Genomic DNA, 18668 nt, shown 5'->3' with positions numbered 1-18668 from the left:
AGTTTTTCCTTCTCCTTACCCTTACCATTTATCTCTTTTCAAAAATGTATAGTGGTAATTAAAAATAGAGGCTATGGATTTAAACAAAGTTCAACATGAAAGTTCAACAAAGTCAGAGAAAATATATTCCAGTAAGTAATGAAGCATAATCAATTTAACATGCTGTAATGTTCTCTGTCATGTATTGTATAATAATACTCACAGTGTCTTCACATTAGAAAATCATAGTAGCCTCTCTCCATATATTAATATATAAAAGTAGCTACAAATATATAATACACCCTAATAGATAAACACAAAATATGTTGACCCATACACTTTGCTAATATGAATCTTAGTGAAACACCAAGAGAGAACTATCAGTAGACCAGGTTCATATTTCTTATTCTCATGACTATTTTGCAAGTTACTGTAGGCTAGAATAGCTGAAAAAAAAGGGGCAACTTATACTTGCAAGCAGTAGTCATAGAAAATTCTGCACAGGCAGTTGCTAACTGAGGTGCATCACACTTTTCCACGCCAGGTTTTATTTCACTAATATTGCTCTAACAAACACTGCTTGCCGTTTTTTTGTATTGCTCCCTCAATAGAAAATCATCCATTCAATGCTGAAATGTATATAAATTAATTATACAAATGATTACCGTATCACACTATATTCAAAAGTTTCCCTGCAGAACATGAGTATTCCTAAAAAAAATTGTAGATGAAATTATATTAAAAATAGCCAAGAATCCAGTCTTTCTGTTGCTCAATATCCATCTGCTCAAACACAAGAGTGGAAAATCAACCTGAAGCATAACTGCGTATCGAGACATTTTGTAAAATACATAAATAAATATAGTTGCAATGAAAAGGGAGATTATCTACTTACAATTGTCAGGCTAATAAATTCTTTATGTCCAAACACACAGAAGCCTACATCTAGTTCTGGAACTCTGAATGTTATAATTGCTGAGACCATAACAATGCTCTATCTATAGCACTTAATATGTTACATAAAATTATGAAAAGCCTTTAACTAAAAAAACAGCTGGTCTTTTCCAATGTTCAATATCTCTTAAAAGGCTTAATAAGGCAAAAGGATACAGAAACACAGTTTCACAGAGGAATAATAAGAGAAAAGTTGCTAGGGATATAAAAAACTTCTTTCCTCACTTAAGAACAGTCAGAGTCTGAAATAGATAATATCTAATCCTAACTCATAAAATCCATAAATATAGATGATGGTCCAGAAGGACAGAATGGATATTACAGATGGCAGCCAGAGCCAGTATGGGTTTAACTAAATTGTTAAATATGGGCTTCATAGACAGAGGCTATGGTTCTGGAATGGGGACTGGAGAACTTGTCTGAAAGGAACTTCTAAAGTTTAAATTTAAAGAGAACAATGGCAAGTATACTGTGCATAGTGATATTTACTACATGTCTCAGGAAGCTATGGAAAGTGATTGATTTGAAGTAAGGGCACTGGAACATCTGCCTGGTCAAAGTAAGTTTTGGAAAGGCATCAGATCCATTTTGACAATCTCTTCATTCCCAGCAGTTTTCACTAGCAACAGGAAGAAGTTGATGAGAAACTTCATCAGCAGTCCTTCTAGTTACTACAGTAAATATTAGTAGCAGCAGTTTTACTGTAGCTGTGACTTAAGCACATACTATAGACGACAGCTGAAGAAAAAGCTAAAAGCTTGTATTTGATCAACAGATGCAGCTGGAAAAGATGGAGAAGTTTTTGGGTAAACGTGTCCTTTAGCTGATTAATTGTATTGGCATTCTTGGTATTTGGGTATATACTCCCAAGAGAAAAAGATCTAAACAGGCAACTCACAAAACAGATCTGCTAATGTAAACTGCAGATAAAAACAAAATAGGTTATTTATGGTTTAATTAATAGAAAAAATTAGCCAAATACAATCATATACCCTCACAAATTAAACATTTGGAATGGAAAGAATTGAATTCTTACCCCCAAAGTCCTGTTTGGTTTATTCCCCAAAAATTACCGCATAAAAGCATTTAGATTTCAAATGGTGTTTTAAAACATTATTCTTCATGAGAAAAGGAAAGATGAGAAATTTTGGTTCTTTAGAATTAATATAATCAAAGACAAAATAACAAAAAGTCTGAAATAGAAATAATTCACTGGCACTTTTAAAAATAATTAATGGCAACATTCACATGGGCTTAGATGCCTGAAAGCTTGTTCATTTTTTCCAAGAGTATCTGCTGGTCTAATAAAGACATTTATTTTTAGGAACTTGCCTTGGCCTCACTAAATACACTTTATACTTTTTTATGGATTGCTGCGTTACACTATCTACCTGTATAGTCATATATTATTTGTGGCAAAACTTATTTTAAAAATTGAAAAGTATTTTCAATTTTTTTTTTGCCATTTTTGATAGTTTAATTCTATGTATCCCAACTACTACTCAAAGACTGGCTAACGGATTAATGTTGGGCATACACGATTAAATTTAAAAACCTAATGTATCTAGTGATAAATATTGAATTAATATTATATATTAATTGCATGTGCAATTCACATGCAAAACATGCCCCTTAAGGAATACCATGAAAGGCGCTTGAATTGCTGTGCATGGAAAACGATGATTATTTGAGACCTTCTATCCTACTTCTGAGAACTCCTCCGATAATCATCTAGGATAATCATTTAGGAAAAGTAAGACAGTAGAAGTGGACATTTAACAGCATCTTTTGAGAAACAAACACTATTAAGATTTCTGAAAAACTTGGAAAATTATGTGTATTTTCAGAAAGTCAGTTTGCCTTCTCTTTTCTGTTCCCTCTCACGTGTAAGAAATGCTCCAGAGCATGGTATTTCCAGCTGATCAACACCTCACATTGTATATAACATTCAAATGCTATTCTAATTTCCCCCAATTTTAAACCTATCCACACATAGACAAAGCTTCAGACAGCCATTATCTAGAACATGAAGGCAACCAGGAATAGTCAGCATAGATTTGTGACAGGGAAACCATGCTTCACCAACCTGATAGCCTTCTAGGATAAGATGACTGGCCTGGTGGATGAAGGGAAGGCAGTGGATGTTGCTTCGCTCAATTTTAGCAAGGCTTCTGACACCATCTCCCATAACATCTTCATACACAAGCTGATAAAGTATGGCTTAGATAAACAGGCAGTGAGGTAGACTGAAAACTGGCTGAGCTGCCAGCCTTCAAAGGATTGTAAGCAGCAGCATGAAGTCCAGTGGGAGGCCAGTCACTAGTGGTGTACTCAGGGATCAATACTGGCACCAATACTGATCAATATCTTCATTAATGACCTGGATGGTGTGACCAAGCGTATCCTCAGCGTGTTTGCAGGCAATACAAAATTGAGGAGGAATGGTTGATGCACCAGGTAGGTGGTTGTGCTGCCATTCAGAGGAACCTCGGCAGGCTGGAGAAACGGGCCGATGGCAGTCTCATGAAGTTCAGGACCGGGAAATGCAAAGTCCTGCACCCGGGGGTGCATAACCCCAGGCGCCGGCCCAGGCTGCGGGCTGACTGGATGGAAAGGAGGTGGCAGAGAAGGACCTGGGATTCCTGGTGAACAACAAGTTGCCCATGAGACAGCAATGCACGCTCATGGCAAAGGCGACCAGCGGGATCCTGGGCTGCATTAGGCAGAGCATTGCGAGCAGGTTGAGGGAGGTGATCCTTTGCCCTCTACTCAGCATGACTAAGGGACTGGGCGCATCTGTCCTAGGAGGAGAGGCTGAGGGAGCTAGGACTGTAGACCACAGAAGAGAAGGCCTGGGGGGGATTTCATCAATGTGTACAGATTTCTGATGTGAGGGTGTAAAGAAGAGGGAGCCAGGCTCTTCTCAGTGGTGCTCAGTGACAGGACAGAAAGCAATGGGCACAATTTAAAATTCCATCTGAACTGAATAAAATCATTATTATCACTTATTTATTGGGAGGGTGTTTGAACAGTGGAAAATGTTTTCCAGAATGGTTACGGAGTCTCTACCTGTGGAGATACTAAAAACTTGACTGGATGTAGTCCTAGGGAGCCTGCTCTAGCTGACCCTGATGATCTCTCTTCCTACATCAGCTATTCTGCTATTCTGTCATTTTTTTATTTTAGGTTTCAAAGTGTTTACGTGTATTAAGATATACAGAAGAAATCTTGTTCGCTTATGATAGAAAACTGTTTTTGGCAAGTACTAAATAACTATGTAGAGTGAAAAGGCAGTGATCGAGCAGATAATATCATTCAAAAATTGCCAGATCAACAGTGACTAGCCAATCAAAATCAGTGAGCTGAGCTTCCATCGGTGACCTCACTTTCTGATTATGGGTTCACTGTTTTATACTATTATTCCCACAAGATTGTTTTTTTGGAGATAAAGCTTTCAGGAATCTAAAAAATTCTTTGTTGTCAGCAAGAAGGCATTTCTGCTTTAGTGAGATCTGGAAGTGTATTGATAGCATTTGTCTTTGAATTTCATAGGAAATAATCACCCAGTCAAACACTTGACAATTTCTACTTCACTCTTGGGAAAATCATGGCATGCACATCAAATAAAGGAATGCGAAAGTGTTATTTTCCACCTACCTTCTTTTGCCATTTTTAAAGCTTTTATTAGCGTTTTGATGGCCTGTTGGTGTTCTTTATTTTCTAGCATTTTGTCTGCTAGTAATGTATAAATTCTCCAGAGATGCTCACACGCCAGTGAATTGTAAGTATGGCCTGTCTCATCCTTCCATGTTGAACCCTCTGTTAGTTGATAAAATGTTTCATAATGCTCAGCAGCTTTCATGACATGACCTGAAAAATGTAATTTGTAATTACAGTGTAATCAAGAAAATTTTTAAAAGTTATTAGTCTATAATAATTTTCTCCTTAGAAAGTAAGTTGCAGCCAATCATTTCACAGATTTTTCAAGAATCTTCAATATATAGCTTACAGATCACTGGAAAATACTGCCAAATCTCACGGTTACCAGTAATGCTGTAATTTAAACTGATCACATTTTAAATTAGCTTTCCTTTGTAGATTCACAATGTTGGGGGTGTGTGATCCCAAGGATGCAAAGTCAGAATTTTCTAGAAAATACATCTATTATAGATTCATGAACATAGCCTTTGTGGATCTCATATTTCAAAATCACATCTATGCATGAATAATCACAATTCAAACTGTTCCTCAAGTTTCTTTTTCCATAATGAAAACCTGTGCTGAAAGATTTGAAATGTGGAAAAAAAGGGTATAAAAACTGTGTGTGTGGGGGGGAGGGGGGGGAATCAATCTTTCTTAAAATAAATTAATTGATGAAAAAAGAATTATTATGCAAGGTAATTTATTCAACAGTTATTACTAGGCCAAGTCTGGTGAGTTTATGTAGTAAGTTTACTGGAAGAGCATTAACCACTAATAAATTAATTATTGAGCCTGAAATAATACACTTTAAGGTTTTCAAATCTAAGTTACTCAAAACATCTTTAAGGCAGACAAAGGAAAGTTTGAATATACAAGTTCAATTCATTGTAACATGCAAGTAGTTCCTCCCTCCCCTCTACCTTCAGCTAGATTTCTCTCTGGTATACACGCAATCTAGGAGATTTCCACGCTTTCTGGACAACGGAAATTCAAAGCCCCTTGAAAGAACAGAAAAGCTTTTCCTTATACATAATGGGTACAGAAAAACTGCTGGGAAGCAGGTGAGATGAGACCATTTACATACAAAAAAAAAGCATTCTGGTCACAGTACCTTGTTTTACAAAGAATGTTCTATAGCAGGGGGAACTGTGAATGTGTGTGTGTGTATGTGTGTGTGTGTGATGGAGGAATCTTGTCCCATAGATCATCAATATAACAATTGCTATTTCTATTAAAAGCTGAAACAAACCATAAACTAAGTTTGTTTAGACGTGTTTGCAGTTTACACCTCTTTGAAACATGATTTATAAGGAACAATTACTGTTCTGCAGACCGTTTTTACAGTGCTGCACTCAAATTACGAAAAGAACCAGGAAGGAGAAAAGTTGTTCCCAATTGTGGGAAAGGAAGGGAGAGAAGCTTGGAGAAGGACCTTCTTTAAGCATTCTGAGAGAAAAACGAGGCTAGTTCCCCAGACCTCCAGCCAACCTAGAGGCAGCAGAACAGCTACGACAGATTTGTCTTATTAACTTAATGTAGATTTGTCTTTTGCATGTTACCCTTTTATAACCATGCTTTCAACTTTGCAATACAAAACATAACTCGTATCTTTATTAGAATTAAATTTATTTTCATATTAGGCTTCTTTGATGATTAAAATGAGTTCAACTGAAATTGACAAGCACAAGAAACTTCTCTTTCAAAGAAGCAACTAATTAAATGAGTTTCACAGACAAACCATTTTAAGGCTTTACAACCTACGATTCAGGTAAGAGTCCCAGAGGACACAACAAAAAGTGCTGAAGAGTGAAGTGCCAGGTGAAAGGGGAGACAGCAAGCTTTATTCAGTTCCACTCTAGCTAGGGACAGGTATCAGAGACATGGCCCAAAACGTTGGAAAAAATCTTATTGCCAGAGTAGCTATCGGATCCTGTGAAGAGACAGGAAAAGATCTATTCTTTCCAAAATATCACATACTTGACATCAGACTGTACAAACAGAAGTCCAAAGTGAAATTATCATGACCAGTACAAGCTGTTTAAGGATTCACTGACAGTACACGTAACAGGAAGTAGAGATGTAGACTTGCTAAACTCAGATGAAAACTTTTGTCGATTCTAAAGTGGCTTCCAATTTTAATTTGGGTTTCTGCCTATACAGTCCAGCTAACTTCTTAGGGCAAGTCCAACTCAGAAGTCAACAGAATTCCAGTTATCCAAGTGGCTAAACGCAGATTTAAGATATTAATTGAAGAAGCTGGTGTTGGCTTTGTGACAAATGATGTAAAGCCGAGTCGAAATTTAATGTTAAAAGCTAGATCTAGCATTTTATCCACTTGGATACTCATAAGCACACACAGACTCCTCCTTGAAATTCTCCCCAAAGATTATTAATCAACTGATTGTCCTTTTGAAAGGATATTGCCATACATTTAAGTGATCTAGTTTCATTACACGTGTAATGGATTCTTTAGAATAATAGAGTTTGATTCACACGTAACTCAAAAACTACTAAGACTGGGAAGCAGCAAACAAATGAATGGTATCACCTGGATACATAATTTGAAGCTGAACACAGTATCTGAGTTTCTCCTAAGACTCTGTAACATAATCGCTTAATGGGATACATCATTTAGGTAAATAATACATGCAACCTTCAGAACTATTGTTTAGATTGTTAGAACTATCAGGTATGGTAATTCTTACCCATGCTTCCTCACTTGCAGTATCCCCTTGAGAAAATTTCTGTCAGACTAGAAATTGAACTCATATATTCCACGTACCCCATAGTTCTCAAGAGTTGACCTAACCATAAGAGCTGTGACCTGACATCCTTTTTGCCAGATCTCAGTGAAACCTCTTTAGAAACAATCCATCTACATCAAGCTCCAAAATACAAAAAGCAATATAATCTTTTTGGTAGTATTCAAGTGGAACTAAATTACATTTTGCTTCACTGAACTACCAAGAAAGATTATGAAGTAAAAAGTAATACAATCTGCTCACAGAAATACCAAAAAGAAGATGCTGAGCAAAAAAATAAAATACCTGCTAGTTTCCTAAATGAGGGAGAGATGGAATTCCTGACCTGAAAGCCCTTACATGGCTGGGAATTTGCTTACTGAAGACTCTTTCAAGTAATACCAGCTATTTGGAGACCTCTCAAATTCATGGAAGGTAAAACATTTTAGACTTTGGAATTCATTCCTCCATCAAAATAATCTGAAATCCCTTGTTCCCATTGGCAAACGATGTATCAGCCTATTTCCTTAATCCACAATATTTATGTGAACCTCGAATGTTGTGGAAAAATAAAGTTTTTAGGGGGGTGGCAAGTTTATGCACTGTCATGAGTTCGTTCAGTTGGAATTGATCTGGCCAGTGCATTCCAATTTTTAAACACTGAAGTACTGCAACTGTTAGGCGCAGACACAGGTAGATGCTGTGTGAAAATCCTGAAAAAACATTGAAAGAATGTAATAAGCCAATTACAGAACATTTCTGAGAGTAAGAGTGTTTTTATCTCACCTGAGCAGCGACAAGGCAAAGTTTTAAATTACTTTTATTATCAACTGAAAGAAAAGAAGCAAAAAAAAGGCAAAATGAGAGGAAAAACAATGAGTAGGAAAATAACTTGGAATAGTTTGTAGAAATGTATCTTTTATATCTCTAGGAATTCAAAGAGAAAATCTAGAAGGTATTTCTAGGAAATCCATATTTGAAAAATCTATTTGCAAAATGTTACACAAAGCAGTAGCTATTTTCAGTTGGCAACATTAACAGTAATCACATATTTCTTCTCCCACTGCCATGCAGAAATTAGCTCAGTGTATACTAAATGGAGTTTGAGAATCTCTGATATCTCTTCCCTGTTTATAAAAAGGAATCAAAAAACAGAAATGTAACTCTTTACAACATATATACTACCACTAATAAAATGTTATAGTTTAATGTAGCTCAGGGCATAACAAAAGAAACTCTATCAGCAATAGTTTAATCTTAAATATGGGAGGTAAACATTGTCACAATATAATTTTGGGAGTAAAGAATCAGTTTTAAACAATTATATAAGACATTACTCTGCCACTAACAGTATCAAATTTTAGAAATCACTCTTATTTTCATAGCAACTACATACGTATGCACAAAGATTTGTGCTGCAGTTTTCACTGAGTTGCTTAGAAGTCAAAAAAATAAATCTATTCATTCAAGCAAAAGAACTCAATGTAATTTTGTAAATACTGGAGAGAAACGTTTTTACATTATCTAAAAATTCCTTTATAATTCCCCTTCCTAAAACCCACCCCAAAAGTATACATTTGTTATATCAAAATAGATATCAAACCAAAAGGGTATATATGGAGACTACTATTTTGCTTTTTTTTTAAGTAGAAAGATTGACTAGATATTAACACAAATGGGTTTAAATGTGAAGCTGCCATAAAAGCAGGCACATAAATGTAATTCTCCCAGCCGCTATTTTGATGCACATTTTTGATTCCATGAATATTTTATGAAATGGCCCAAACTAAAGCCATATAACATTCCTGCATTACTGATGCTTGCGCCCGTAAGCTACAAACATTAGAGGCATGATTGAGTGCATTAAAATGAACTCATTCAGCAGTGCATTGATTACTTGAAGGAGAAAAAAAAAAGAAGTTACTCCCACTTAAGAAAACAGCACACAAATCTGAAGTTTTCAATACCGAAATTAAAGATAGCAAATTTGAATAATGTGGTATTTAATAAATAAAGGCAGTGCAAAACTATCTAGAATTCTCTATATACAGTCCAGACATTAATTAGGTGAGATGTTAATTAGGTCCACAGATTGCTTCCAGTAGCGTACAGGTAATTTAAAATGTCACAATCTGCAAAACGCAGTGACTGACCTGTTCTAGCTCCATGCCTCAGCAATACTGAGAGCACCTAATGATTCTTTTCTATATCGGCTCGTACATTTACCAATGAAAACAATGCCACAGAAACAATTGCACAAAAAAGTGACAGGTCTGTTAGGTACATTTCTTCAGCAGCACTAGTATAAGCAGAAAGCACATTTAATTCTAAATTGTAAACAGTTGTTGAGGACTTTAGAAAATATTCCACTTTAGCTTAAAACAACAAAAACAACCACCTAAAGAAACAATAAAGCTTTATGTATATTATGGTATATTTTAACCTAGAACTAGGACATCCTTTGTAATCAGTTATTTCATTGTACAACGTGGACATAAAATCTGCTTGAAGCAACGGTTAATGGTAGCAAAAAAAGAAAAAAGTTATTACTATTTTAAAAGATATAGGCTTACATTTCAGTTAACTGCTTGAACTACTTGTATTATTTCTAGTTTCCTATGTTCAGTTACGATAATTATGGCAGCACTATTCATGCTGAAATAGTTAAGAATCTGTCACAGTTTTCAATGTGAACCACCATCTACAGAGGTTGTTATTTGTCTTTAACAGAGATGTGTTGGGAGGTGGAACAAAAAGCTCACAAGAATCATAAAACAAGGCTCGCATTCAGTAAATAGTTGAACCACCCTGGACTGCTGAGGTAAAATGAGTTGTACAGAAGTCACTGTGACTGATCTCAGATGTAAGAACCTGAGTTTATGTGCCATCTGCAAAAGAAAGACAAAAATTGTGGAAGAGATTTAAGATAAAATTTTGCAGTTCCATAACTCTACAACATTCCTCTAAAACGCAATCAAGGTGAGTATTTTTAAGATAAAGGATACAAAGTTATTTTCATTTACTATACAGGAGCTGATAACATTTTTCAGAAAGATTCTGCAGGGAGTTTTAGCAAAATGACATAGACAGTTCATAAAAATATTGTAATGAACATGCTGGCTCATCATGGGGTATTCTGACAATTTCCCCAATTTGACAATACACCAGTAGATCTCTCCCTAGCGACTAAGCTGCTCAAGGTCAACTGAAAGCATGCCTGAGAAGTACTTGAGGACATGAAGGAGAAGGAAGGAGATAAAAGGAAAGTTGAGTGTCACACAACCTGAGATATGGCATTGGTGGACTGACACCACACTGCAAAAAGATGGTATTTTGTGCTCCCTTGTCTGGGTCAAGAACTGCTAGGCTAATCCTTAGTATTGCAGTTTAGAGAATGATATTATTTCTGCTGACATTACTTAAGCAAGTATCTGTTCTCCAAAAAGAAAAACATAACTATAGGAATCCAGTGAGCATTAGATCTCACATAGTTTTGTTTGTCTGCTGAGGACCTAAATTAGTTGCCTTAAAGCTCAAATACTCAAAATATACCTGTACAAACCTAGAGGGCAGTGCATATTTTAGCACCCACAGTAGGACTGTTCAGTGTGTTATATTGCATCATCATTATGATATTAAAAATGATTTAGAGATGTTGCTTAAAGGGTTCTTTAAGAGACACCTCAAGTTAGGGATAATACTAGTTTCTCTGGTTGCTTGCCTGTCTGCTCTCTAATCCCTTCCCCTGCTGCTGCCAACGCTACTGAACTGGAAAGAAGGAAGGGTTTCCCACAGGCAGCTGAAATGACAGCTGCTTTGGGGATAGTTTATTGTGGACCAGCAAGAGAAAAAAAACCCTGTAATTAACTGAAGAGCACATTACCAGAAAAGGAACTGCTGTGAAAACTCTTGTTCACACAAGAAAGCACGAAGAATAAGTACAGGAGGAACAGGCACTGTTGCAGGGGAGACTGGAACAGATATCCTCTTGCCTTTCTTCCAGTTACTGCACGAGCCACTGTACCCTCAAAATTCTGGGTTAGCTCCAGGCCTTCTTAAGTTGCTTCTGGCTCGACATAAAATCTCTCAGATTTTCTCTAAGAGACATACAGCTACTCTCTAGACTGACTGCAACTAATCAGAGTAACTCTACAAAGAAAATCCGGTGTCAATTACATGATTTCCCCCAAAACTATATGCACACAGACCTCACATACACTTTACAAAGAGTGATACAAAATATAACATATGGACATACATGAAAGACAATAATAAATCAAAGAGCGATTTCATACTAAGTGTAACCCTTAACTCCGAAAGTTAGAAACATACCTGTAATTACCATCTTGCTATCAGAACTACGTTATATCACTGATTTTCCCCTTTGCTTTAGGCTTAGCTGTGGAAAAAGTGTTCACATTTCAAGCATTTTCCCAGAATTTTAGGTCTGAGGTGGAATCTAGAATCTCTGAAGGCTTTGCAACACTGTAATTGCACAAACTGGTTTAGCAGCATTTTGCCCACATGCAAACTAGAATAAAAAAAAAATGTACTCTTCCAAGATCAGTATCCAACTTCAGGAAAAAAACCTGACAACTGAACAGGTCCCATATGAAAAGTCCACTAACTTGTCTGTCTTACAGTCATATTCAAAGGAACCAACACAGAAAATTTTGCTTTTACAATTAAAATTCCTTCATCTTTTTAGGTTAACAGTTTTTATGAAAGCAACATTTGTCAGATGCCTTCTTCTGATTTCTTTGATTATATATATAAACAAACACTTTGATATATGCTAATTTTAATCTAGAGGAGAACATCGCAAACAATGTTGAACACTAGCTGAATGACAACATACCCATTGTAAAGAAAATGGAATTCTTGTTTCACGATAGCATTCAAACCTTCTTCTTTCATGTTTGTAAAGCATCAAAGTGCTTTCTATATGCAAAGGCTACCTAAGATGCAAAATGTATTTCGGGAAGCTCACAATGTAAGGCTTCAGGCTCTGAATAAGAGCAGGCCCACACTCAGTGGGATGCTCACACGTCAGGTTTCACAAATATTTCAGTGTTTACAGGCAGATATCCAAATGCAGAGAGGGGAGGGAGGTGAAAATGCAGTGATGAATAGTGAAGAATGGCACACGCTTTGCAGTTCTGTTTTTCAGGGCTTGAGGGTTTTTTTAGCTCAATAGAACCAAATGAAAACAAGTTATATTATTATTTAATCTCGGAGAGTAATATGATCATTATCTTTTAAATACAGAAAGTGACACTGAAGCAGATTAGATTCACTAAATTACTTTTTTGCTAACTCATGTCAAATGCTTGCCACAGTTTAAATAGGTTTTTTGTAGTGATTACATTTCACTCAGATTCTACCTCGTTCCCCTTACTTTTCACAGTTTCCAATAATAAATTTAATATCAGATGCAACACTCCAGCACTGGAGCTGTTCTCTTGTGCAGATAATCTACTTCAGAAGGATGCTTTAAGTAGCAGGTTGCACTAATGACCTGCTGAGATCCCTTCCAACTTGAATTATCCTATGATCCTCTGAAGAGTGAGATATATTTTTGTTAATAGCTTCATAATGTTTGTTTTACCTATGACTTCTACAGATTATTGGTAATGACTGAGGACATGCAACCCCATCAGCTCTCAGTCCCACTGAGAAGGCACCTCTGGAAACAGTACCTCCTTTATCAGTTACTAAAAGGGAACACTGCCTCCAGGAAAGTTTATGATGACAACTGCCGGTTCAGCTGCAGTAGTCCAAGACCTTGCAAAGCTTTGAAGCAAAAAAATCTGTTAGTGAGCGGGCAGCTTTGAATGAACCTTCATCTCAGTACTACTCATTAAGCAGTAAATAATTAAAATACTCTGGAAAAGACAGGTAAAATACAGGCAGCAATGTCAGTAATGGACATGAAAGAGAAAAGAGGGAAAAAGAATTTAAAAAGGCAAAGAAATAATTCATTTGAAGTTTTAATAAAGTTTCATTTGCAGTCTTGTTTAAAGATATATCAGACTTTAGGGATGTAACCTAATTACGTTTTTATTCTAAGTTCTATTCAAAGACCTTGGACTTTGAATCTTTAACACAGATCAAACATAGTGTAATTTACTCATGGCTATCAATACTTTAAAAAGATCTCTTCGTTAAATGTCATAGTCTTATGAACATGCACATAAAGCAAACAGAGCACCATCTGATACCAAAAACATTAAGAAAGAATATGATTCTTACAGGAGTGTGTATATAAACAATTCACTTGAGTGCTACACATTATATTCAAGTGTACATAAAGTGTTTTTTCTAAAATATTTCTGAAACGATATCTTTTATAGTTCAATGTAAACAGCAGCAATACTTTTTCAGTAATTTTATGACGTATTTGAAAATGAACTTTACAATCACTAAATACCTAAGAACAGAAACTAATTTAAGATTTTTTGTTTTTTTCATAGGAAAACGCAAATTACAAAGTTTAGAATTAGCACTATTGCACTGCTGTGAAAATTTTTAAGAGCTTCTCATTACAAAGTAAGAATACAGACCTGTCCCCAGGTGTTATATCAGAACTGAAAGATTCTCCATTTGAAGAATTAGGCTAGGAAAGTGGCAGTGACGGTGAAAGGATTAAGGAGGCATTTGGCAAACCTGCTTACTTTTTCCTAGAGTAAAGACTATTATTACTTCCCTGTGCTTAATACTAAACCTTGATTGAAATCAACTGAAGGAAAAGCATGAATAAAGTTTTTCATTTTCACAGTATTTATTTTCAGAAGTGAAAATAAGAACCCTACAGAATTCTCCGAGTTCTCTTATTCAAAAATTGCATATCAACACATTTTATAATTATTTTTATTCTTATTTTTTATGAAGAACAATTTTATGAACACAACAGGCCCTTTTTGCTTTCATGTTCAGAAGCTTTTTTCAGACTTTAAAAGTATACTAATTTGAACTGAAAACATACCCAATTTCTATAACGTCAACTCAATACTGTACCATCTAGTTCAATACCAGTAACAACCCTATAATAATAAGATATCATTTATCGGGGAACTCTATTCTGCACTTGCATGAGGATGAACTCAATTATTTAATAAACCTTTTAAATCTGTCCTCCCCAAGAATCTATCTGGATTTATGGCTGCTTCTGCCTGCCACTGACTGACAGAGAAAAGCACCGTACCTGAAGACTTTATCTCCTAGCAATTTGCTGCTTAAACATTTTAAATTATGCTCTACAGTCAAGTTTTTCCCAGCTAACTTATGTATTCAATTCTTAAGCAACCAGAAAAAAAACAATATAACTGCTTTGTGAAATAGCGTTAAGTGCAAAATAACAAAGAAGAGTTAGCTTCAGCTGATATGATGAAAATCAATGACTGGAAGTGTTTTAAATGGTCAAACTGGATATGCAGAATTCCATGTCCCATTAAGGAAAGGCTTCTTTCTGTCTCTAAAGTTCCCTAATGTGGAGACTTTTTCAGTATATATCTCTACATGAACTTAAAGACAAAATTTAGCAACAGGTATACGTAGCCAAAGATACAGGGTCTGGAGACACATGAGTAAGTTTTCAGGTCTGAACTATTCCTACACTCCTTTTTCTAAAAAAGTTGCTTGGAATAAATAATCACAACTAGGAATAAATCTTAAAAGTTAGCAATCTGGCATATGCAACCTGGGGTGAGGGGGGGGAATATAATGATAAATCAATGATATTTGGTTACTACTGGATATGGTCTGTTATATAAAGAAAAATTAAAAGAATCAAATGAAACATGCTATGTGTTCTCTCCAAACAACGAACAGTACAAAAAGACATTTTTAGGTTAGTCGCCAAAGGAAACAAGCCTATATGATCATCCTTGTCCTCCAACTAGATTTGGAATGAACTTCAACCAGATTTGGTAAGAAGCGGTAAGTCGTCCATAGGACAATAAGTTCCCACCACTTTTTAGAAAATTAGTAGCTTGAGGATAGACATTGATCCAAATTCCAGACACAAAGACAGGCAGAATGATGTATTCTAGAGGGCAGCACGCTGCCTGGCCAGCCAACAACTAAGCACTGGCCAGGCAGCAGCATGTTCACTTATAGCTTTCAATTTATCACAGCACACACTGAACCTTACCAAGTACAAGTGTTACAGAAGCATACAGGAAATGGCATTGTATAAACACAGAACAAAATGGTGGTTCCTGCCTCAAAGGATATATAGCCTCTAAATGTCTAGAGCTGCGACTCTCCTTTAGACCACTGCCATATTTTGACCAGCACTCAGGCTTCCTGTGAGAAAAAATTATATAGGCATTTATATCTTTAAGTATCTTTTTTCTTTTTGGTCCATTCCAATTTTTGGAATGAAAATTCCCATTATAAAAATAAAGAGAAAGGAGATTATGAGGTTAATCTTTTATAAAAAAATCAAACTTATCTGGGTATCATTTTAAACCAAAAGAAGTTGCTTACAAAAAGGAACCTCTAACACAGACACAAGGATAGATGAAACCAGAAAGGCCTTGGGTAGCTATTAGCTGGTAATTTGAGTTGCTTTTGTTCCTGAAGAGAGAAATGGGATCGATTTTAGGTTGCTTTCTTCCAGTGTCGGACCTGCGCTTGTGAATACAACAATATGGAGACCTCTAGATATTGGCTATACACCTTATGGTGGAAACATAACAACATTAAATAGGCAGGTCGGATAGTTCAAATGCAGCAATACTGTTATCAATAACAGTTCTGCACTCCACAGGTGGTAAGGAAGAAATTTATCACTCTTCACAAGTGTTGTCCCACTGGTTTGTTTTACTTGCCAGCTGTTTCTAAATCAGACTGTAAAGCAGCACCTTTCATTTCTATATTATACAGCACAATGAGGATTTGCTATTTAAGTGGGCTTAGCAGACTTGCAACACAGGTAGCATAAAGTTCTATTAATGTAGAAGGTGCATGTGGGCCATCCATCCTACAGGTGAATTTTATTCTGGCTATACTCAGGAATCTCTTAGCAAAAGACACTACCTGTTTATGTAACTAAAACAAAGTCACAAAATGTGCATACACAGAAGCATAAGAAATTTCATAAGCAATTTTAAATTTTGGCTTTTTAAACCTTTTTAGTACTTCATTTTGCAATATTAACATTCTCTCTTTTTTTAATCTGAATATAAATTATTTCTGCCTGAAGGCAAACCAATTGGGGAAATTATGCTTAAACGTGCATATTTCCTCTGCATAGATACTCATGAATGTACTCATGAATGTATGCTGAGTTTTTTTCAATTATTTATACATTACAGTTTTTAATTGAAAAAACACTTGCCATAAACAATTCAACATACAACCCCAACAACTTCTTAGCAATGGATTAAAGAGGACCTGCTAAGAACAATAAAATAATCAGTTTAGACTTTTTATGTTCCAAAACAAAAAGATGATGTTATGAACTGTCTTCAAGTTGTTGCTTACCAAATATATCTAGTAATTAATACTTAAGTTTCGGAAGCTTGAATCAAGTGCCCATTAAACTCAACAGGAATCTTTCCACCAACTTCTATAATGCCTTGATTAAAAACTTTAATTTCAACGGTATGGTAAAACGATAGGTATAATCCTACTCTTTGGTCTTAATCCAGATTGTCAAAGTCTGTAAGAACCCTGTGGGTTTGTTTTTGTTTTGTTTTTTTACAACAAATTAATCAAATTTATTTACAAGTCCCTTGGGTTCAGTAGGCCTTACAACCAGAAAAGTCTATATCAAATTCTAACATATGAAATAGACTGTATTTTATCCATGATTACAGATACAACAATTATACCTTTCTCATAAATTAGGTCAAATTTATTAATATTTTTGGGGTGGGTGTGGAGGGATCAGAAGTGATCAACTTTGGCATAATATTTCTCTGACTGAAAAGCAACAGGAGCTTAACATTACTTATAATCAAGGCAGAACTGGATTAAGATTGAACACTTAAAAACTCTCCATTAATTTGCAGAATATGGCAGATTTTTTGAAATGTCTAAGCTTATTTTAGAAAGGACTAAGGAAACCCTGATCAGGAATTCTTTAAGATTGCAGTCTAAAAAACACACAAAGACAGACAAAAATGGGTTTATGGATTAACTGCATGTTATAGGAATCAGCACTGAGATATCTAATGTGGCTATTTGCTGTGCATTGTGTCCCTTTCTTTTACTAGTTCTGCCTGCCTTTAGTCTTCCCGGTCTGTAAGCATTTCAGAAAAAGTATTACCTCCGCTTCTGTTGATCCTTATGTGCTAGCAGAATATAAACCTGATTACTAATTCAAAGTCACCACTGCAATGAGATTAATGGCATAATTTTCACACATCTCACAGATCTCATACCAGGGGATAAGCAGTTTCTGGCATGGCACTGATTTACATTTGGAATTCGCTGTGAAAGTTTTATTCGCTGGACTCTACTGTGATACTTATATGCTTTCTCAAAACTAGTTATTTAAATGTATCCAGAAACGTTTCCAAGCACTGCAACCAACAGGCATGGAAAGGTGCGTCTATCCTAGTAAACTCTCGTATCCTTCAGAACAGTGTGGCTGCTTGCAAACTGCCTGTTAGGAAGAGTCCCTGCAACACTCCTACTAATTACCAAAACGCGCCCATGAATAATTGCAGGACAGGAAAGTCCAAGTTAGCACAAGCTAAAAGCATGTGCAGGACTATTAACACCATTTTAGCACTAGTCTGTGCTCCAATGCTCATAGACATCCCGTGCACTGCTTAATTTACTCATGCAGGAAAGCAACCATGGCCTATGAATGTCTACCTTTGCTGCTAACGTCTGAAAGGTAAGCGTTGAGATCCTTGCATCATTCGAGGGCGGGAGGATAGATATTTATAAGAAGATTGTAGTGGTGACGTTTTCGTTGCTTCCTCCAGAGGTCTTGATGTCACTCTTCCTGCTCCACTATCCCACACACAACGTACCATTAACCTATCTTTTTGTAAGGGTGTGCCTTAAGGAAAGAACAGTCATGCATCTGTATTAGAAAAACCACCATCAGATATGTTAATTAGTCATCTTTAAGCTTCTCTCACTGTCCTGGTTTCGGCAGGGATAGAGTTAATTTCTTTTCTAGTAGCTGGTACAGTGTTTTGGATTTAGGATGAGAACAAAGTTGATAACGCACCGATGTTTTAGTTGTTGCTAGGTAATGCTTACACTAGCCAAGGACTTTTCAGCTTCCCATGCTCTACCGACTGAGAAGGCTGGAGGTGCACAAGAAGC

The 18668-nt window shown here is 36.0% G+C and overlaps 1 protein-coding gene across 1 annotated transcript in view; it reads right to left on the bottom strand.

The window, feature by feature from the left end:
- Positions 1–18668, bottom strand: part of TTC29 (tetratricopeptide repeat domain 29) — a 93204-nt gene that overhangs the window by 38478 nt on the left and 36058 nt on the right. The window contains exon 6 of the mRNA XM_019472332.1: positions 4591–4803. Coding sequence (XP_019327877.1) covers positions 4591–4803 — 213 coding nt within the window. The remainder of the gene's footprint in view (positions 1–4590; positions 4804–18668) is intronic.

This window comes from Aptenodytes forsteri, unplaced genomic scaffold (genome assembly GCF_000699145.1).
Source record: "Aptenodytes forsteri isolate BGI_AS27 unplaced genomic scaffold, ASM69914v1 Scaffold227, whole genome shotgun sequence".
Lineage (NCBI taxonomy): Eukaryota > Metazoa > Chordata > Aves > Sphenisciformes > Spheniscidae > Aptenodytes > Aptenodytes forsteri.
The sequence above is the reverse complement of the archived record's forward strand: the minus strand, read 5'-3'. Positions and strand labels throughout refer to the sequence as shown.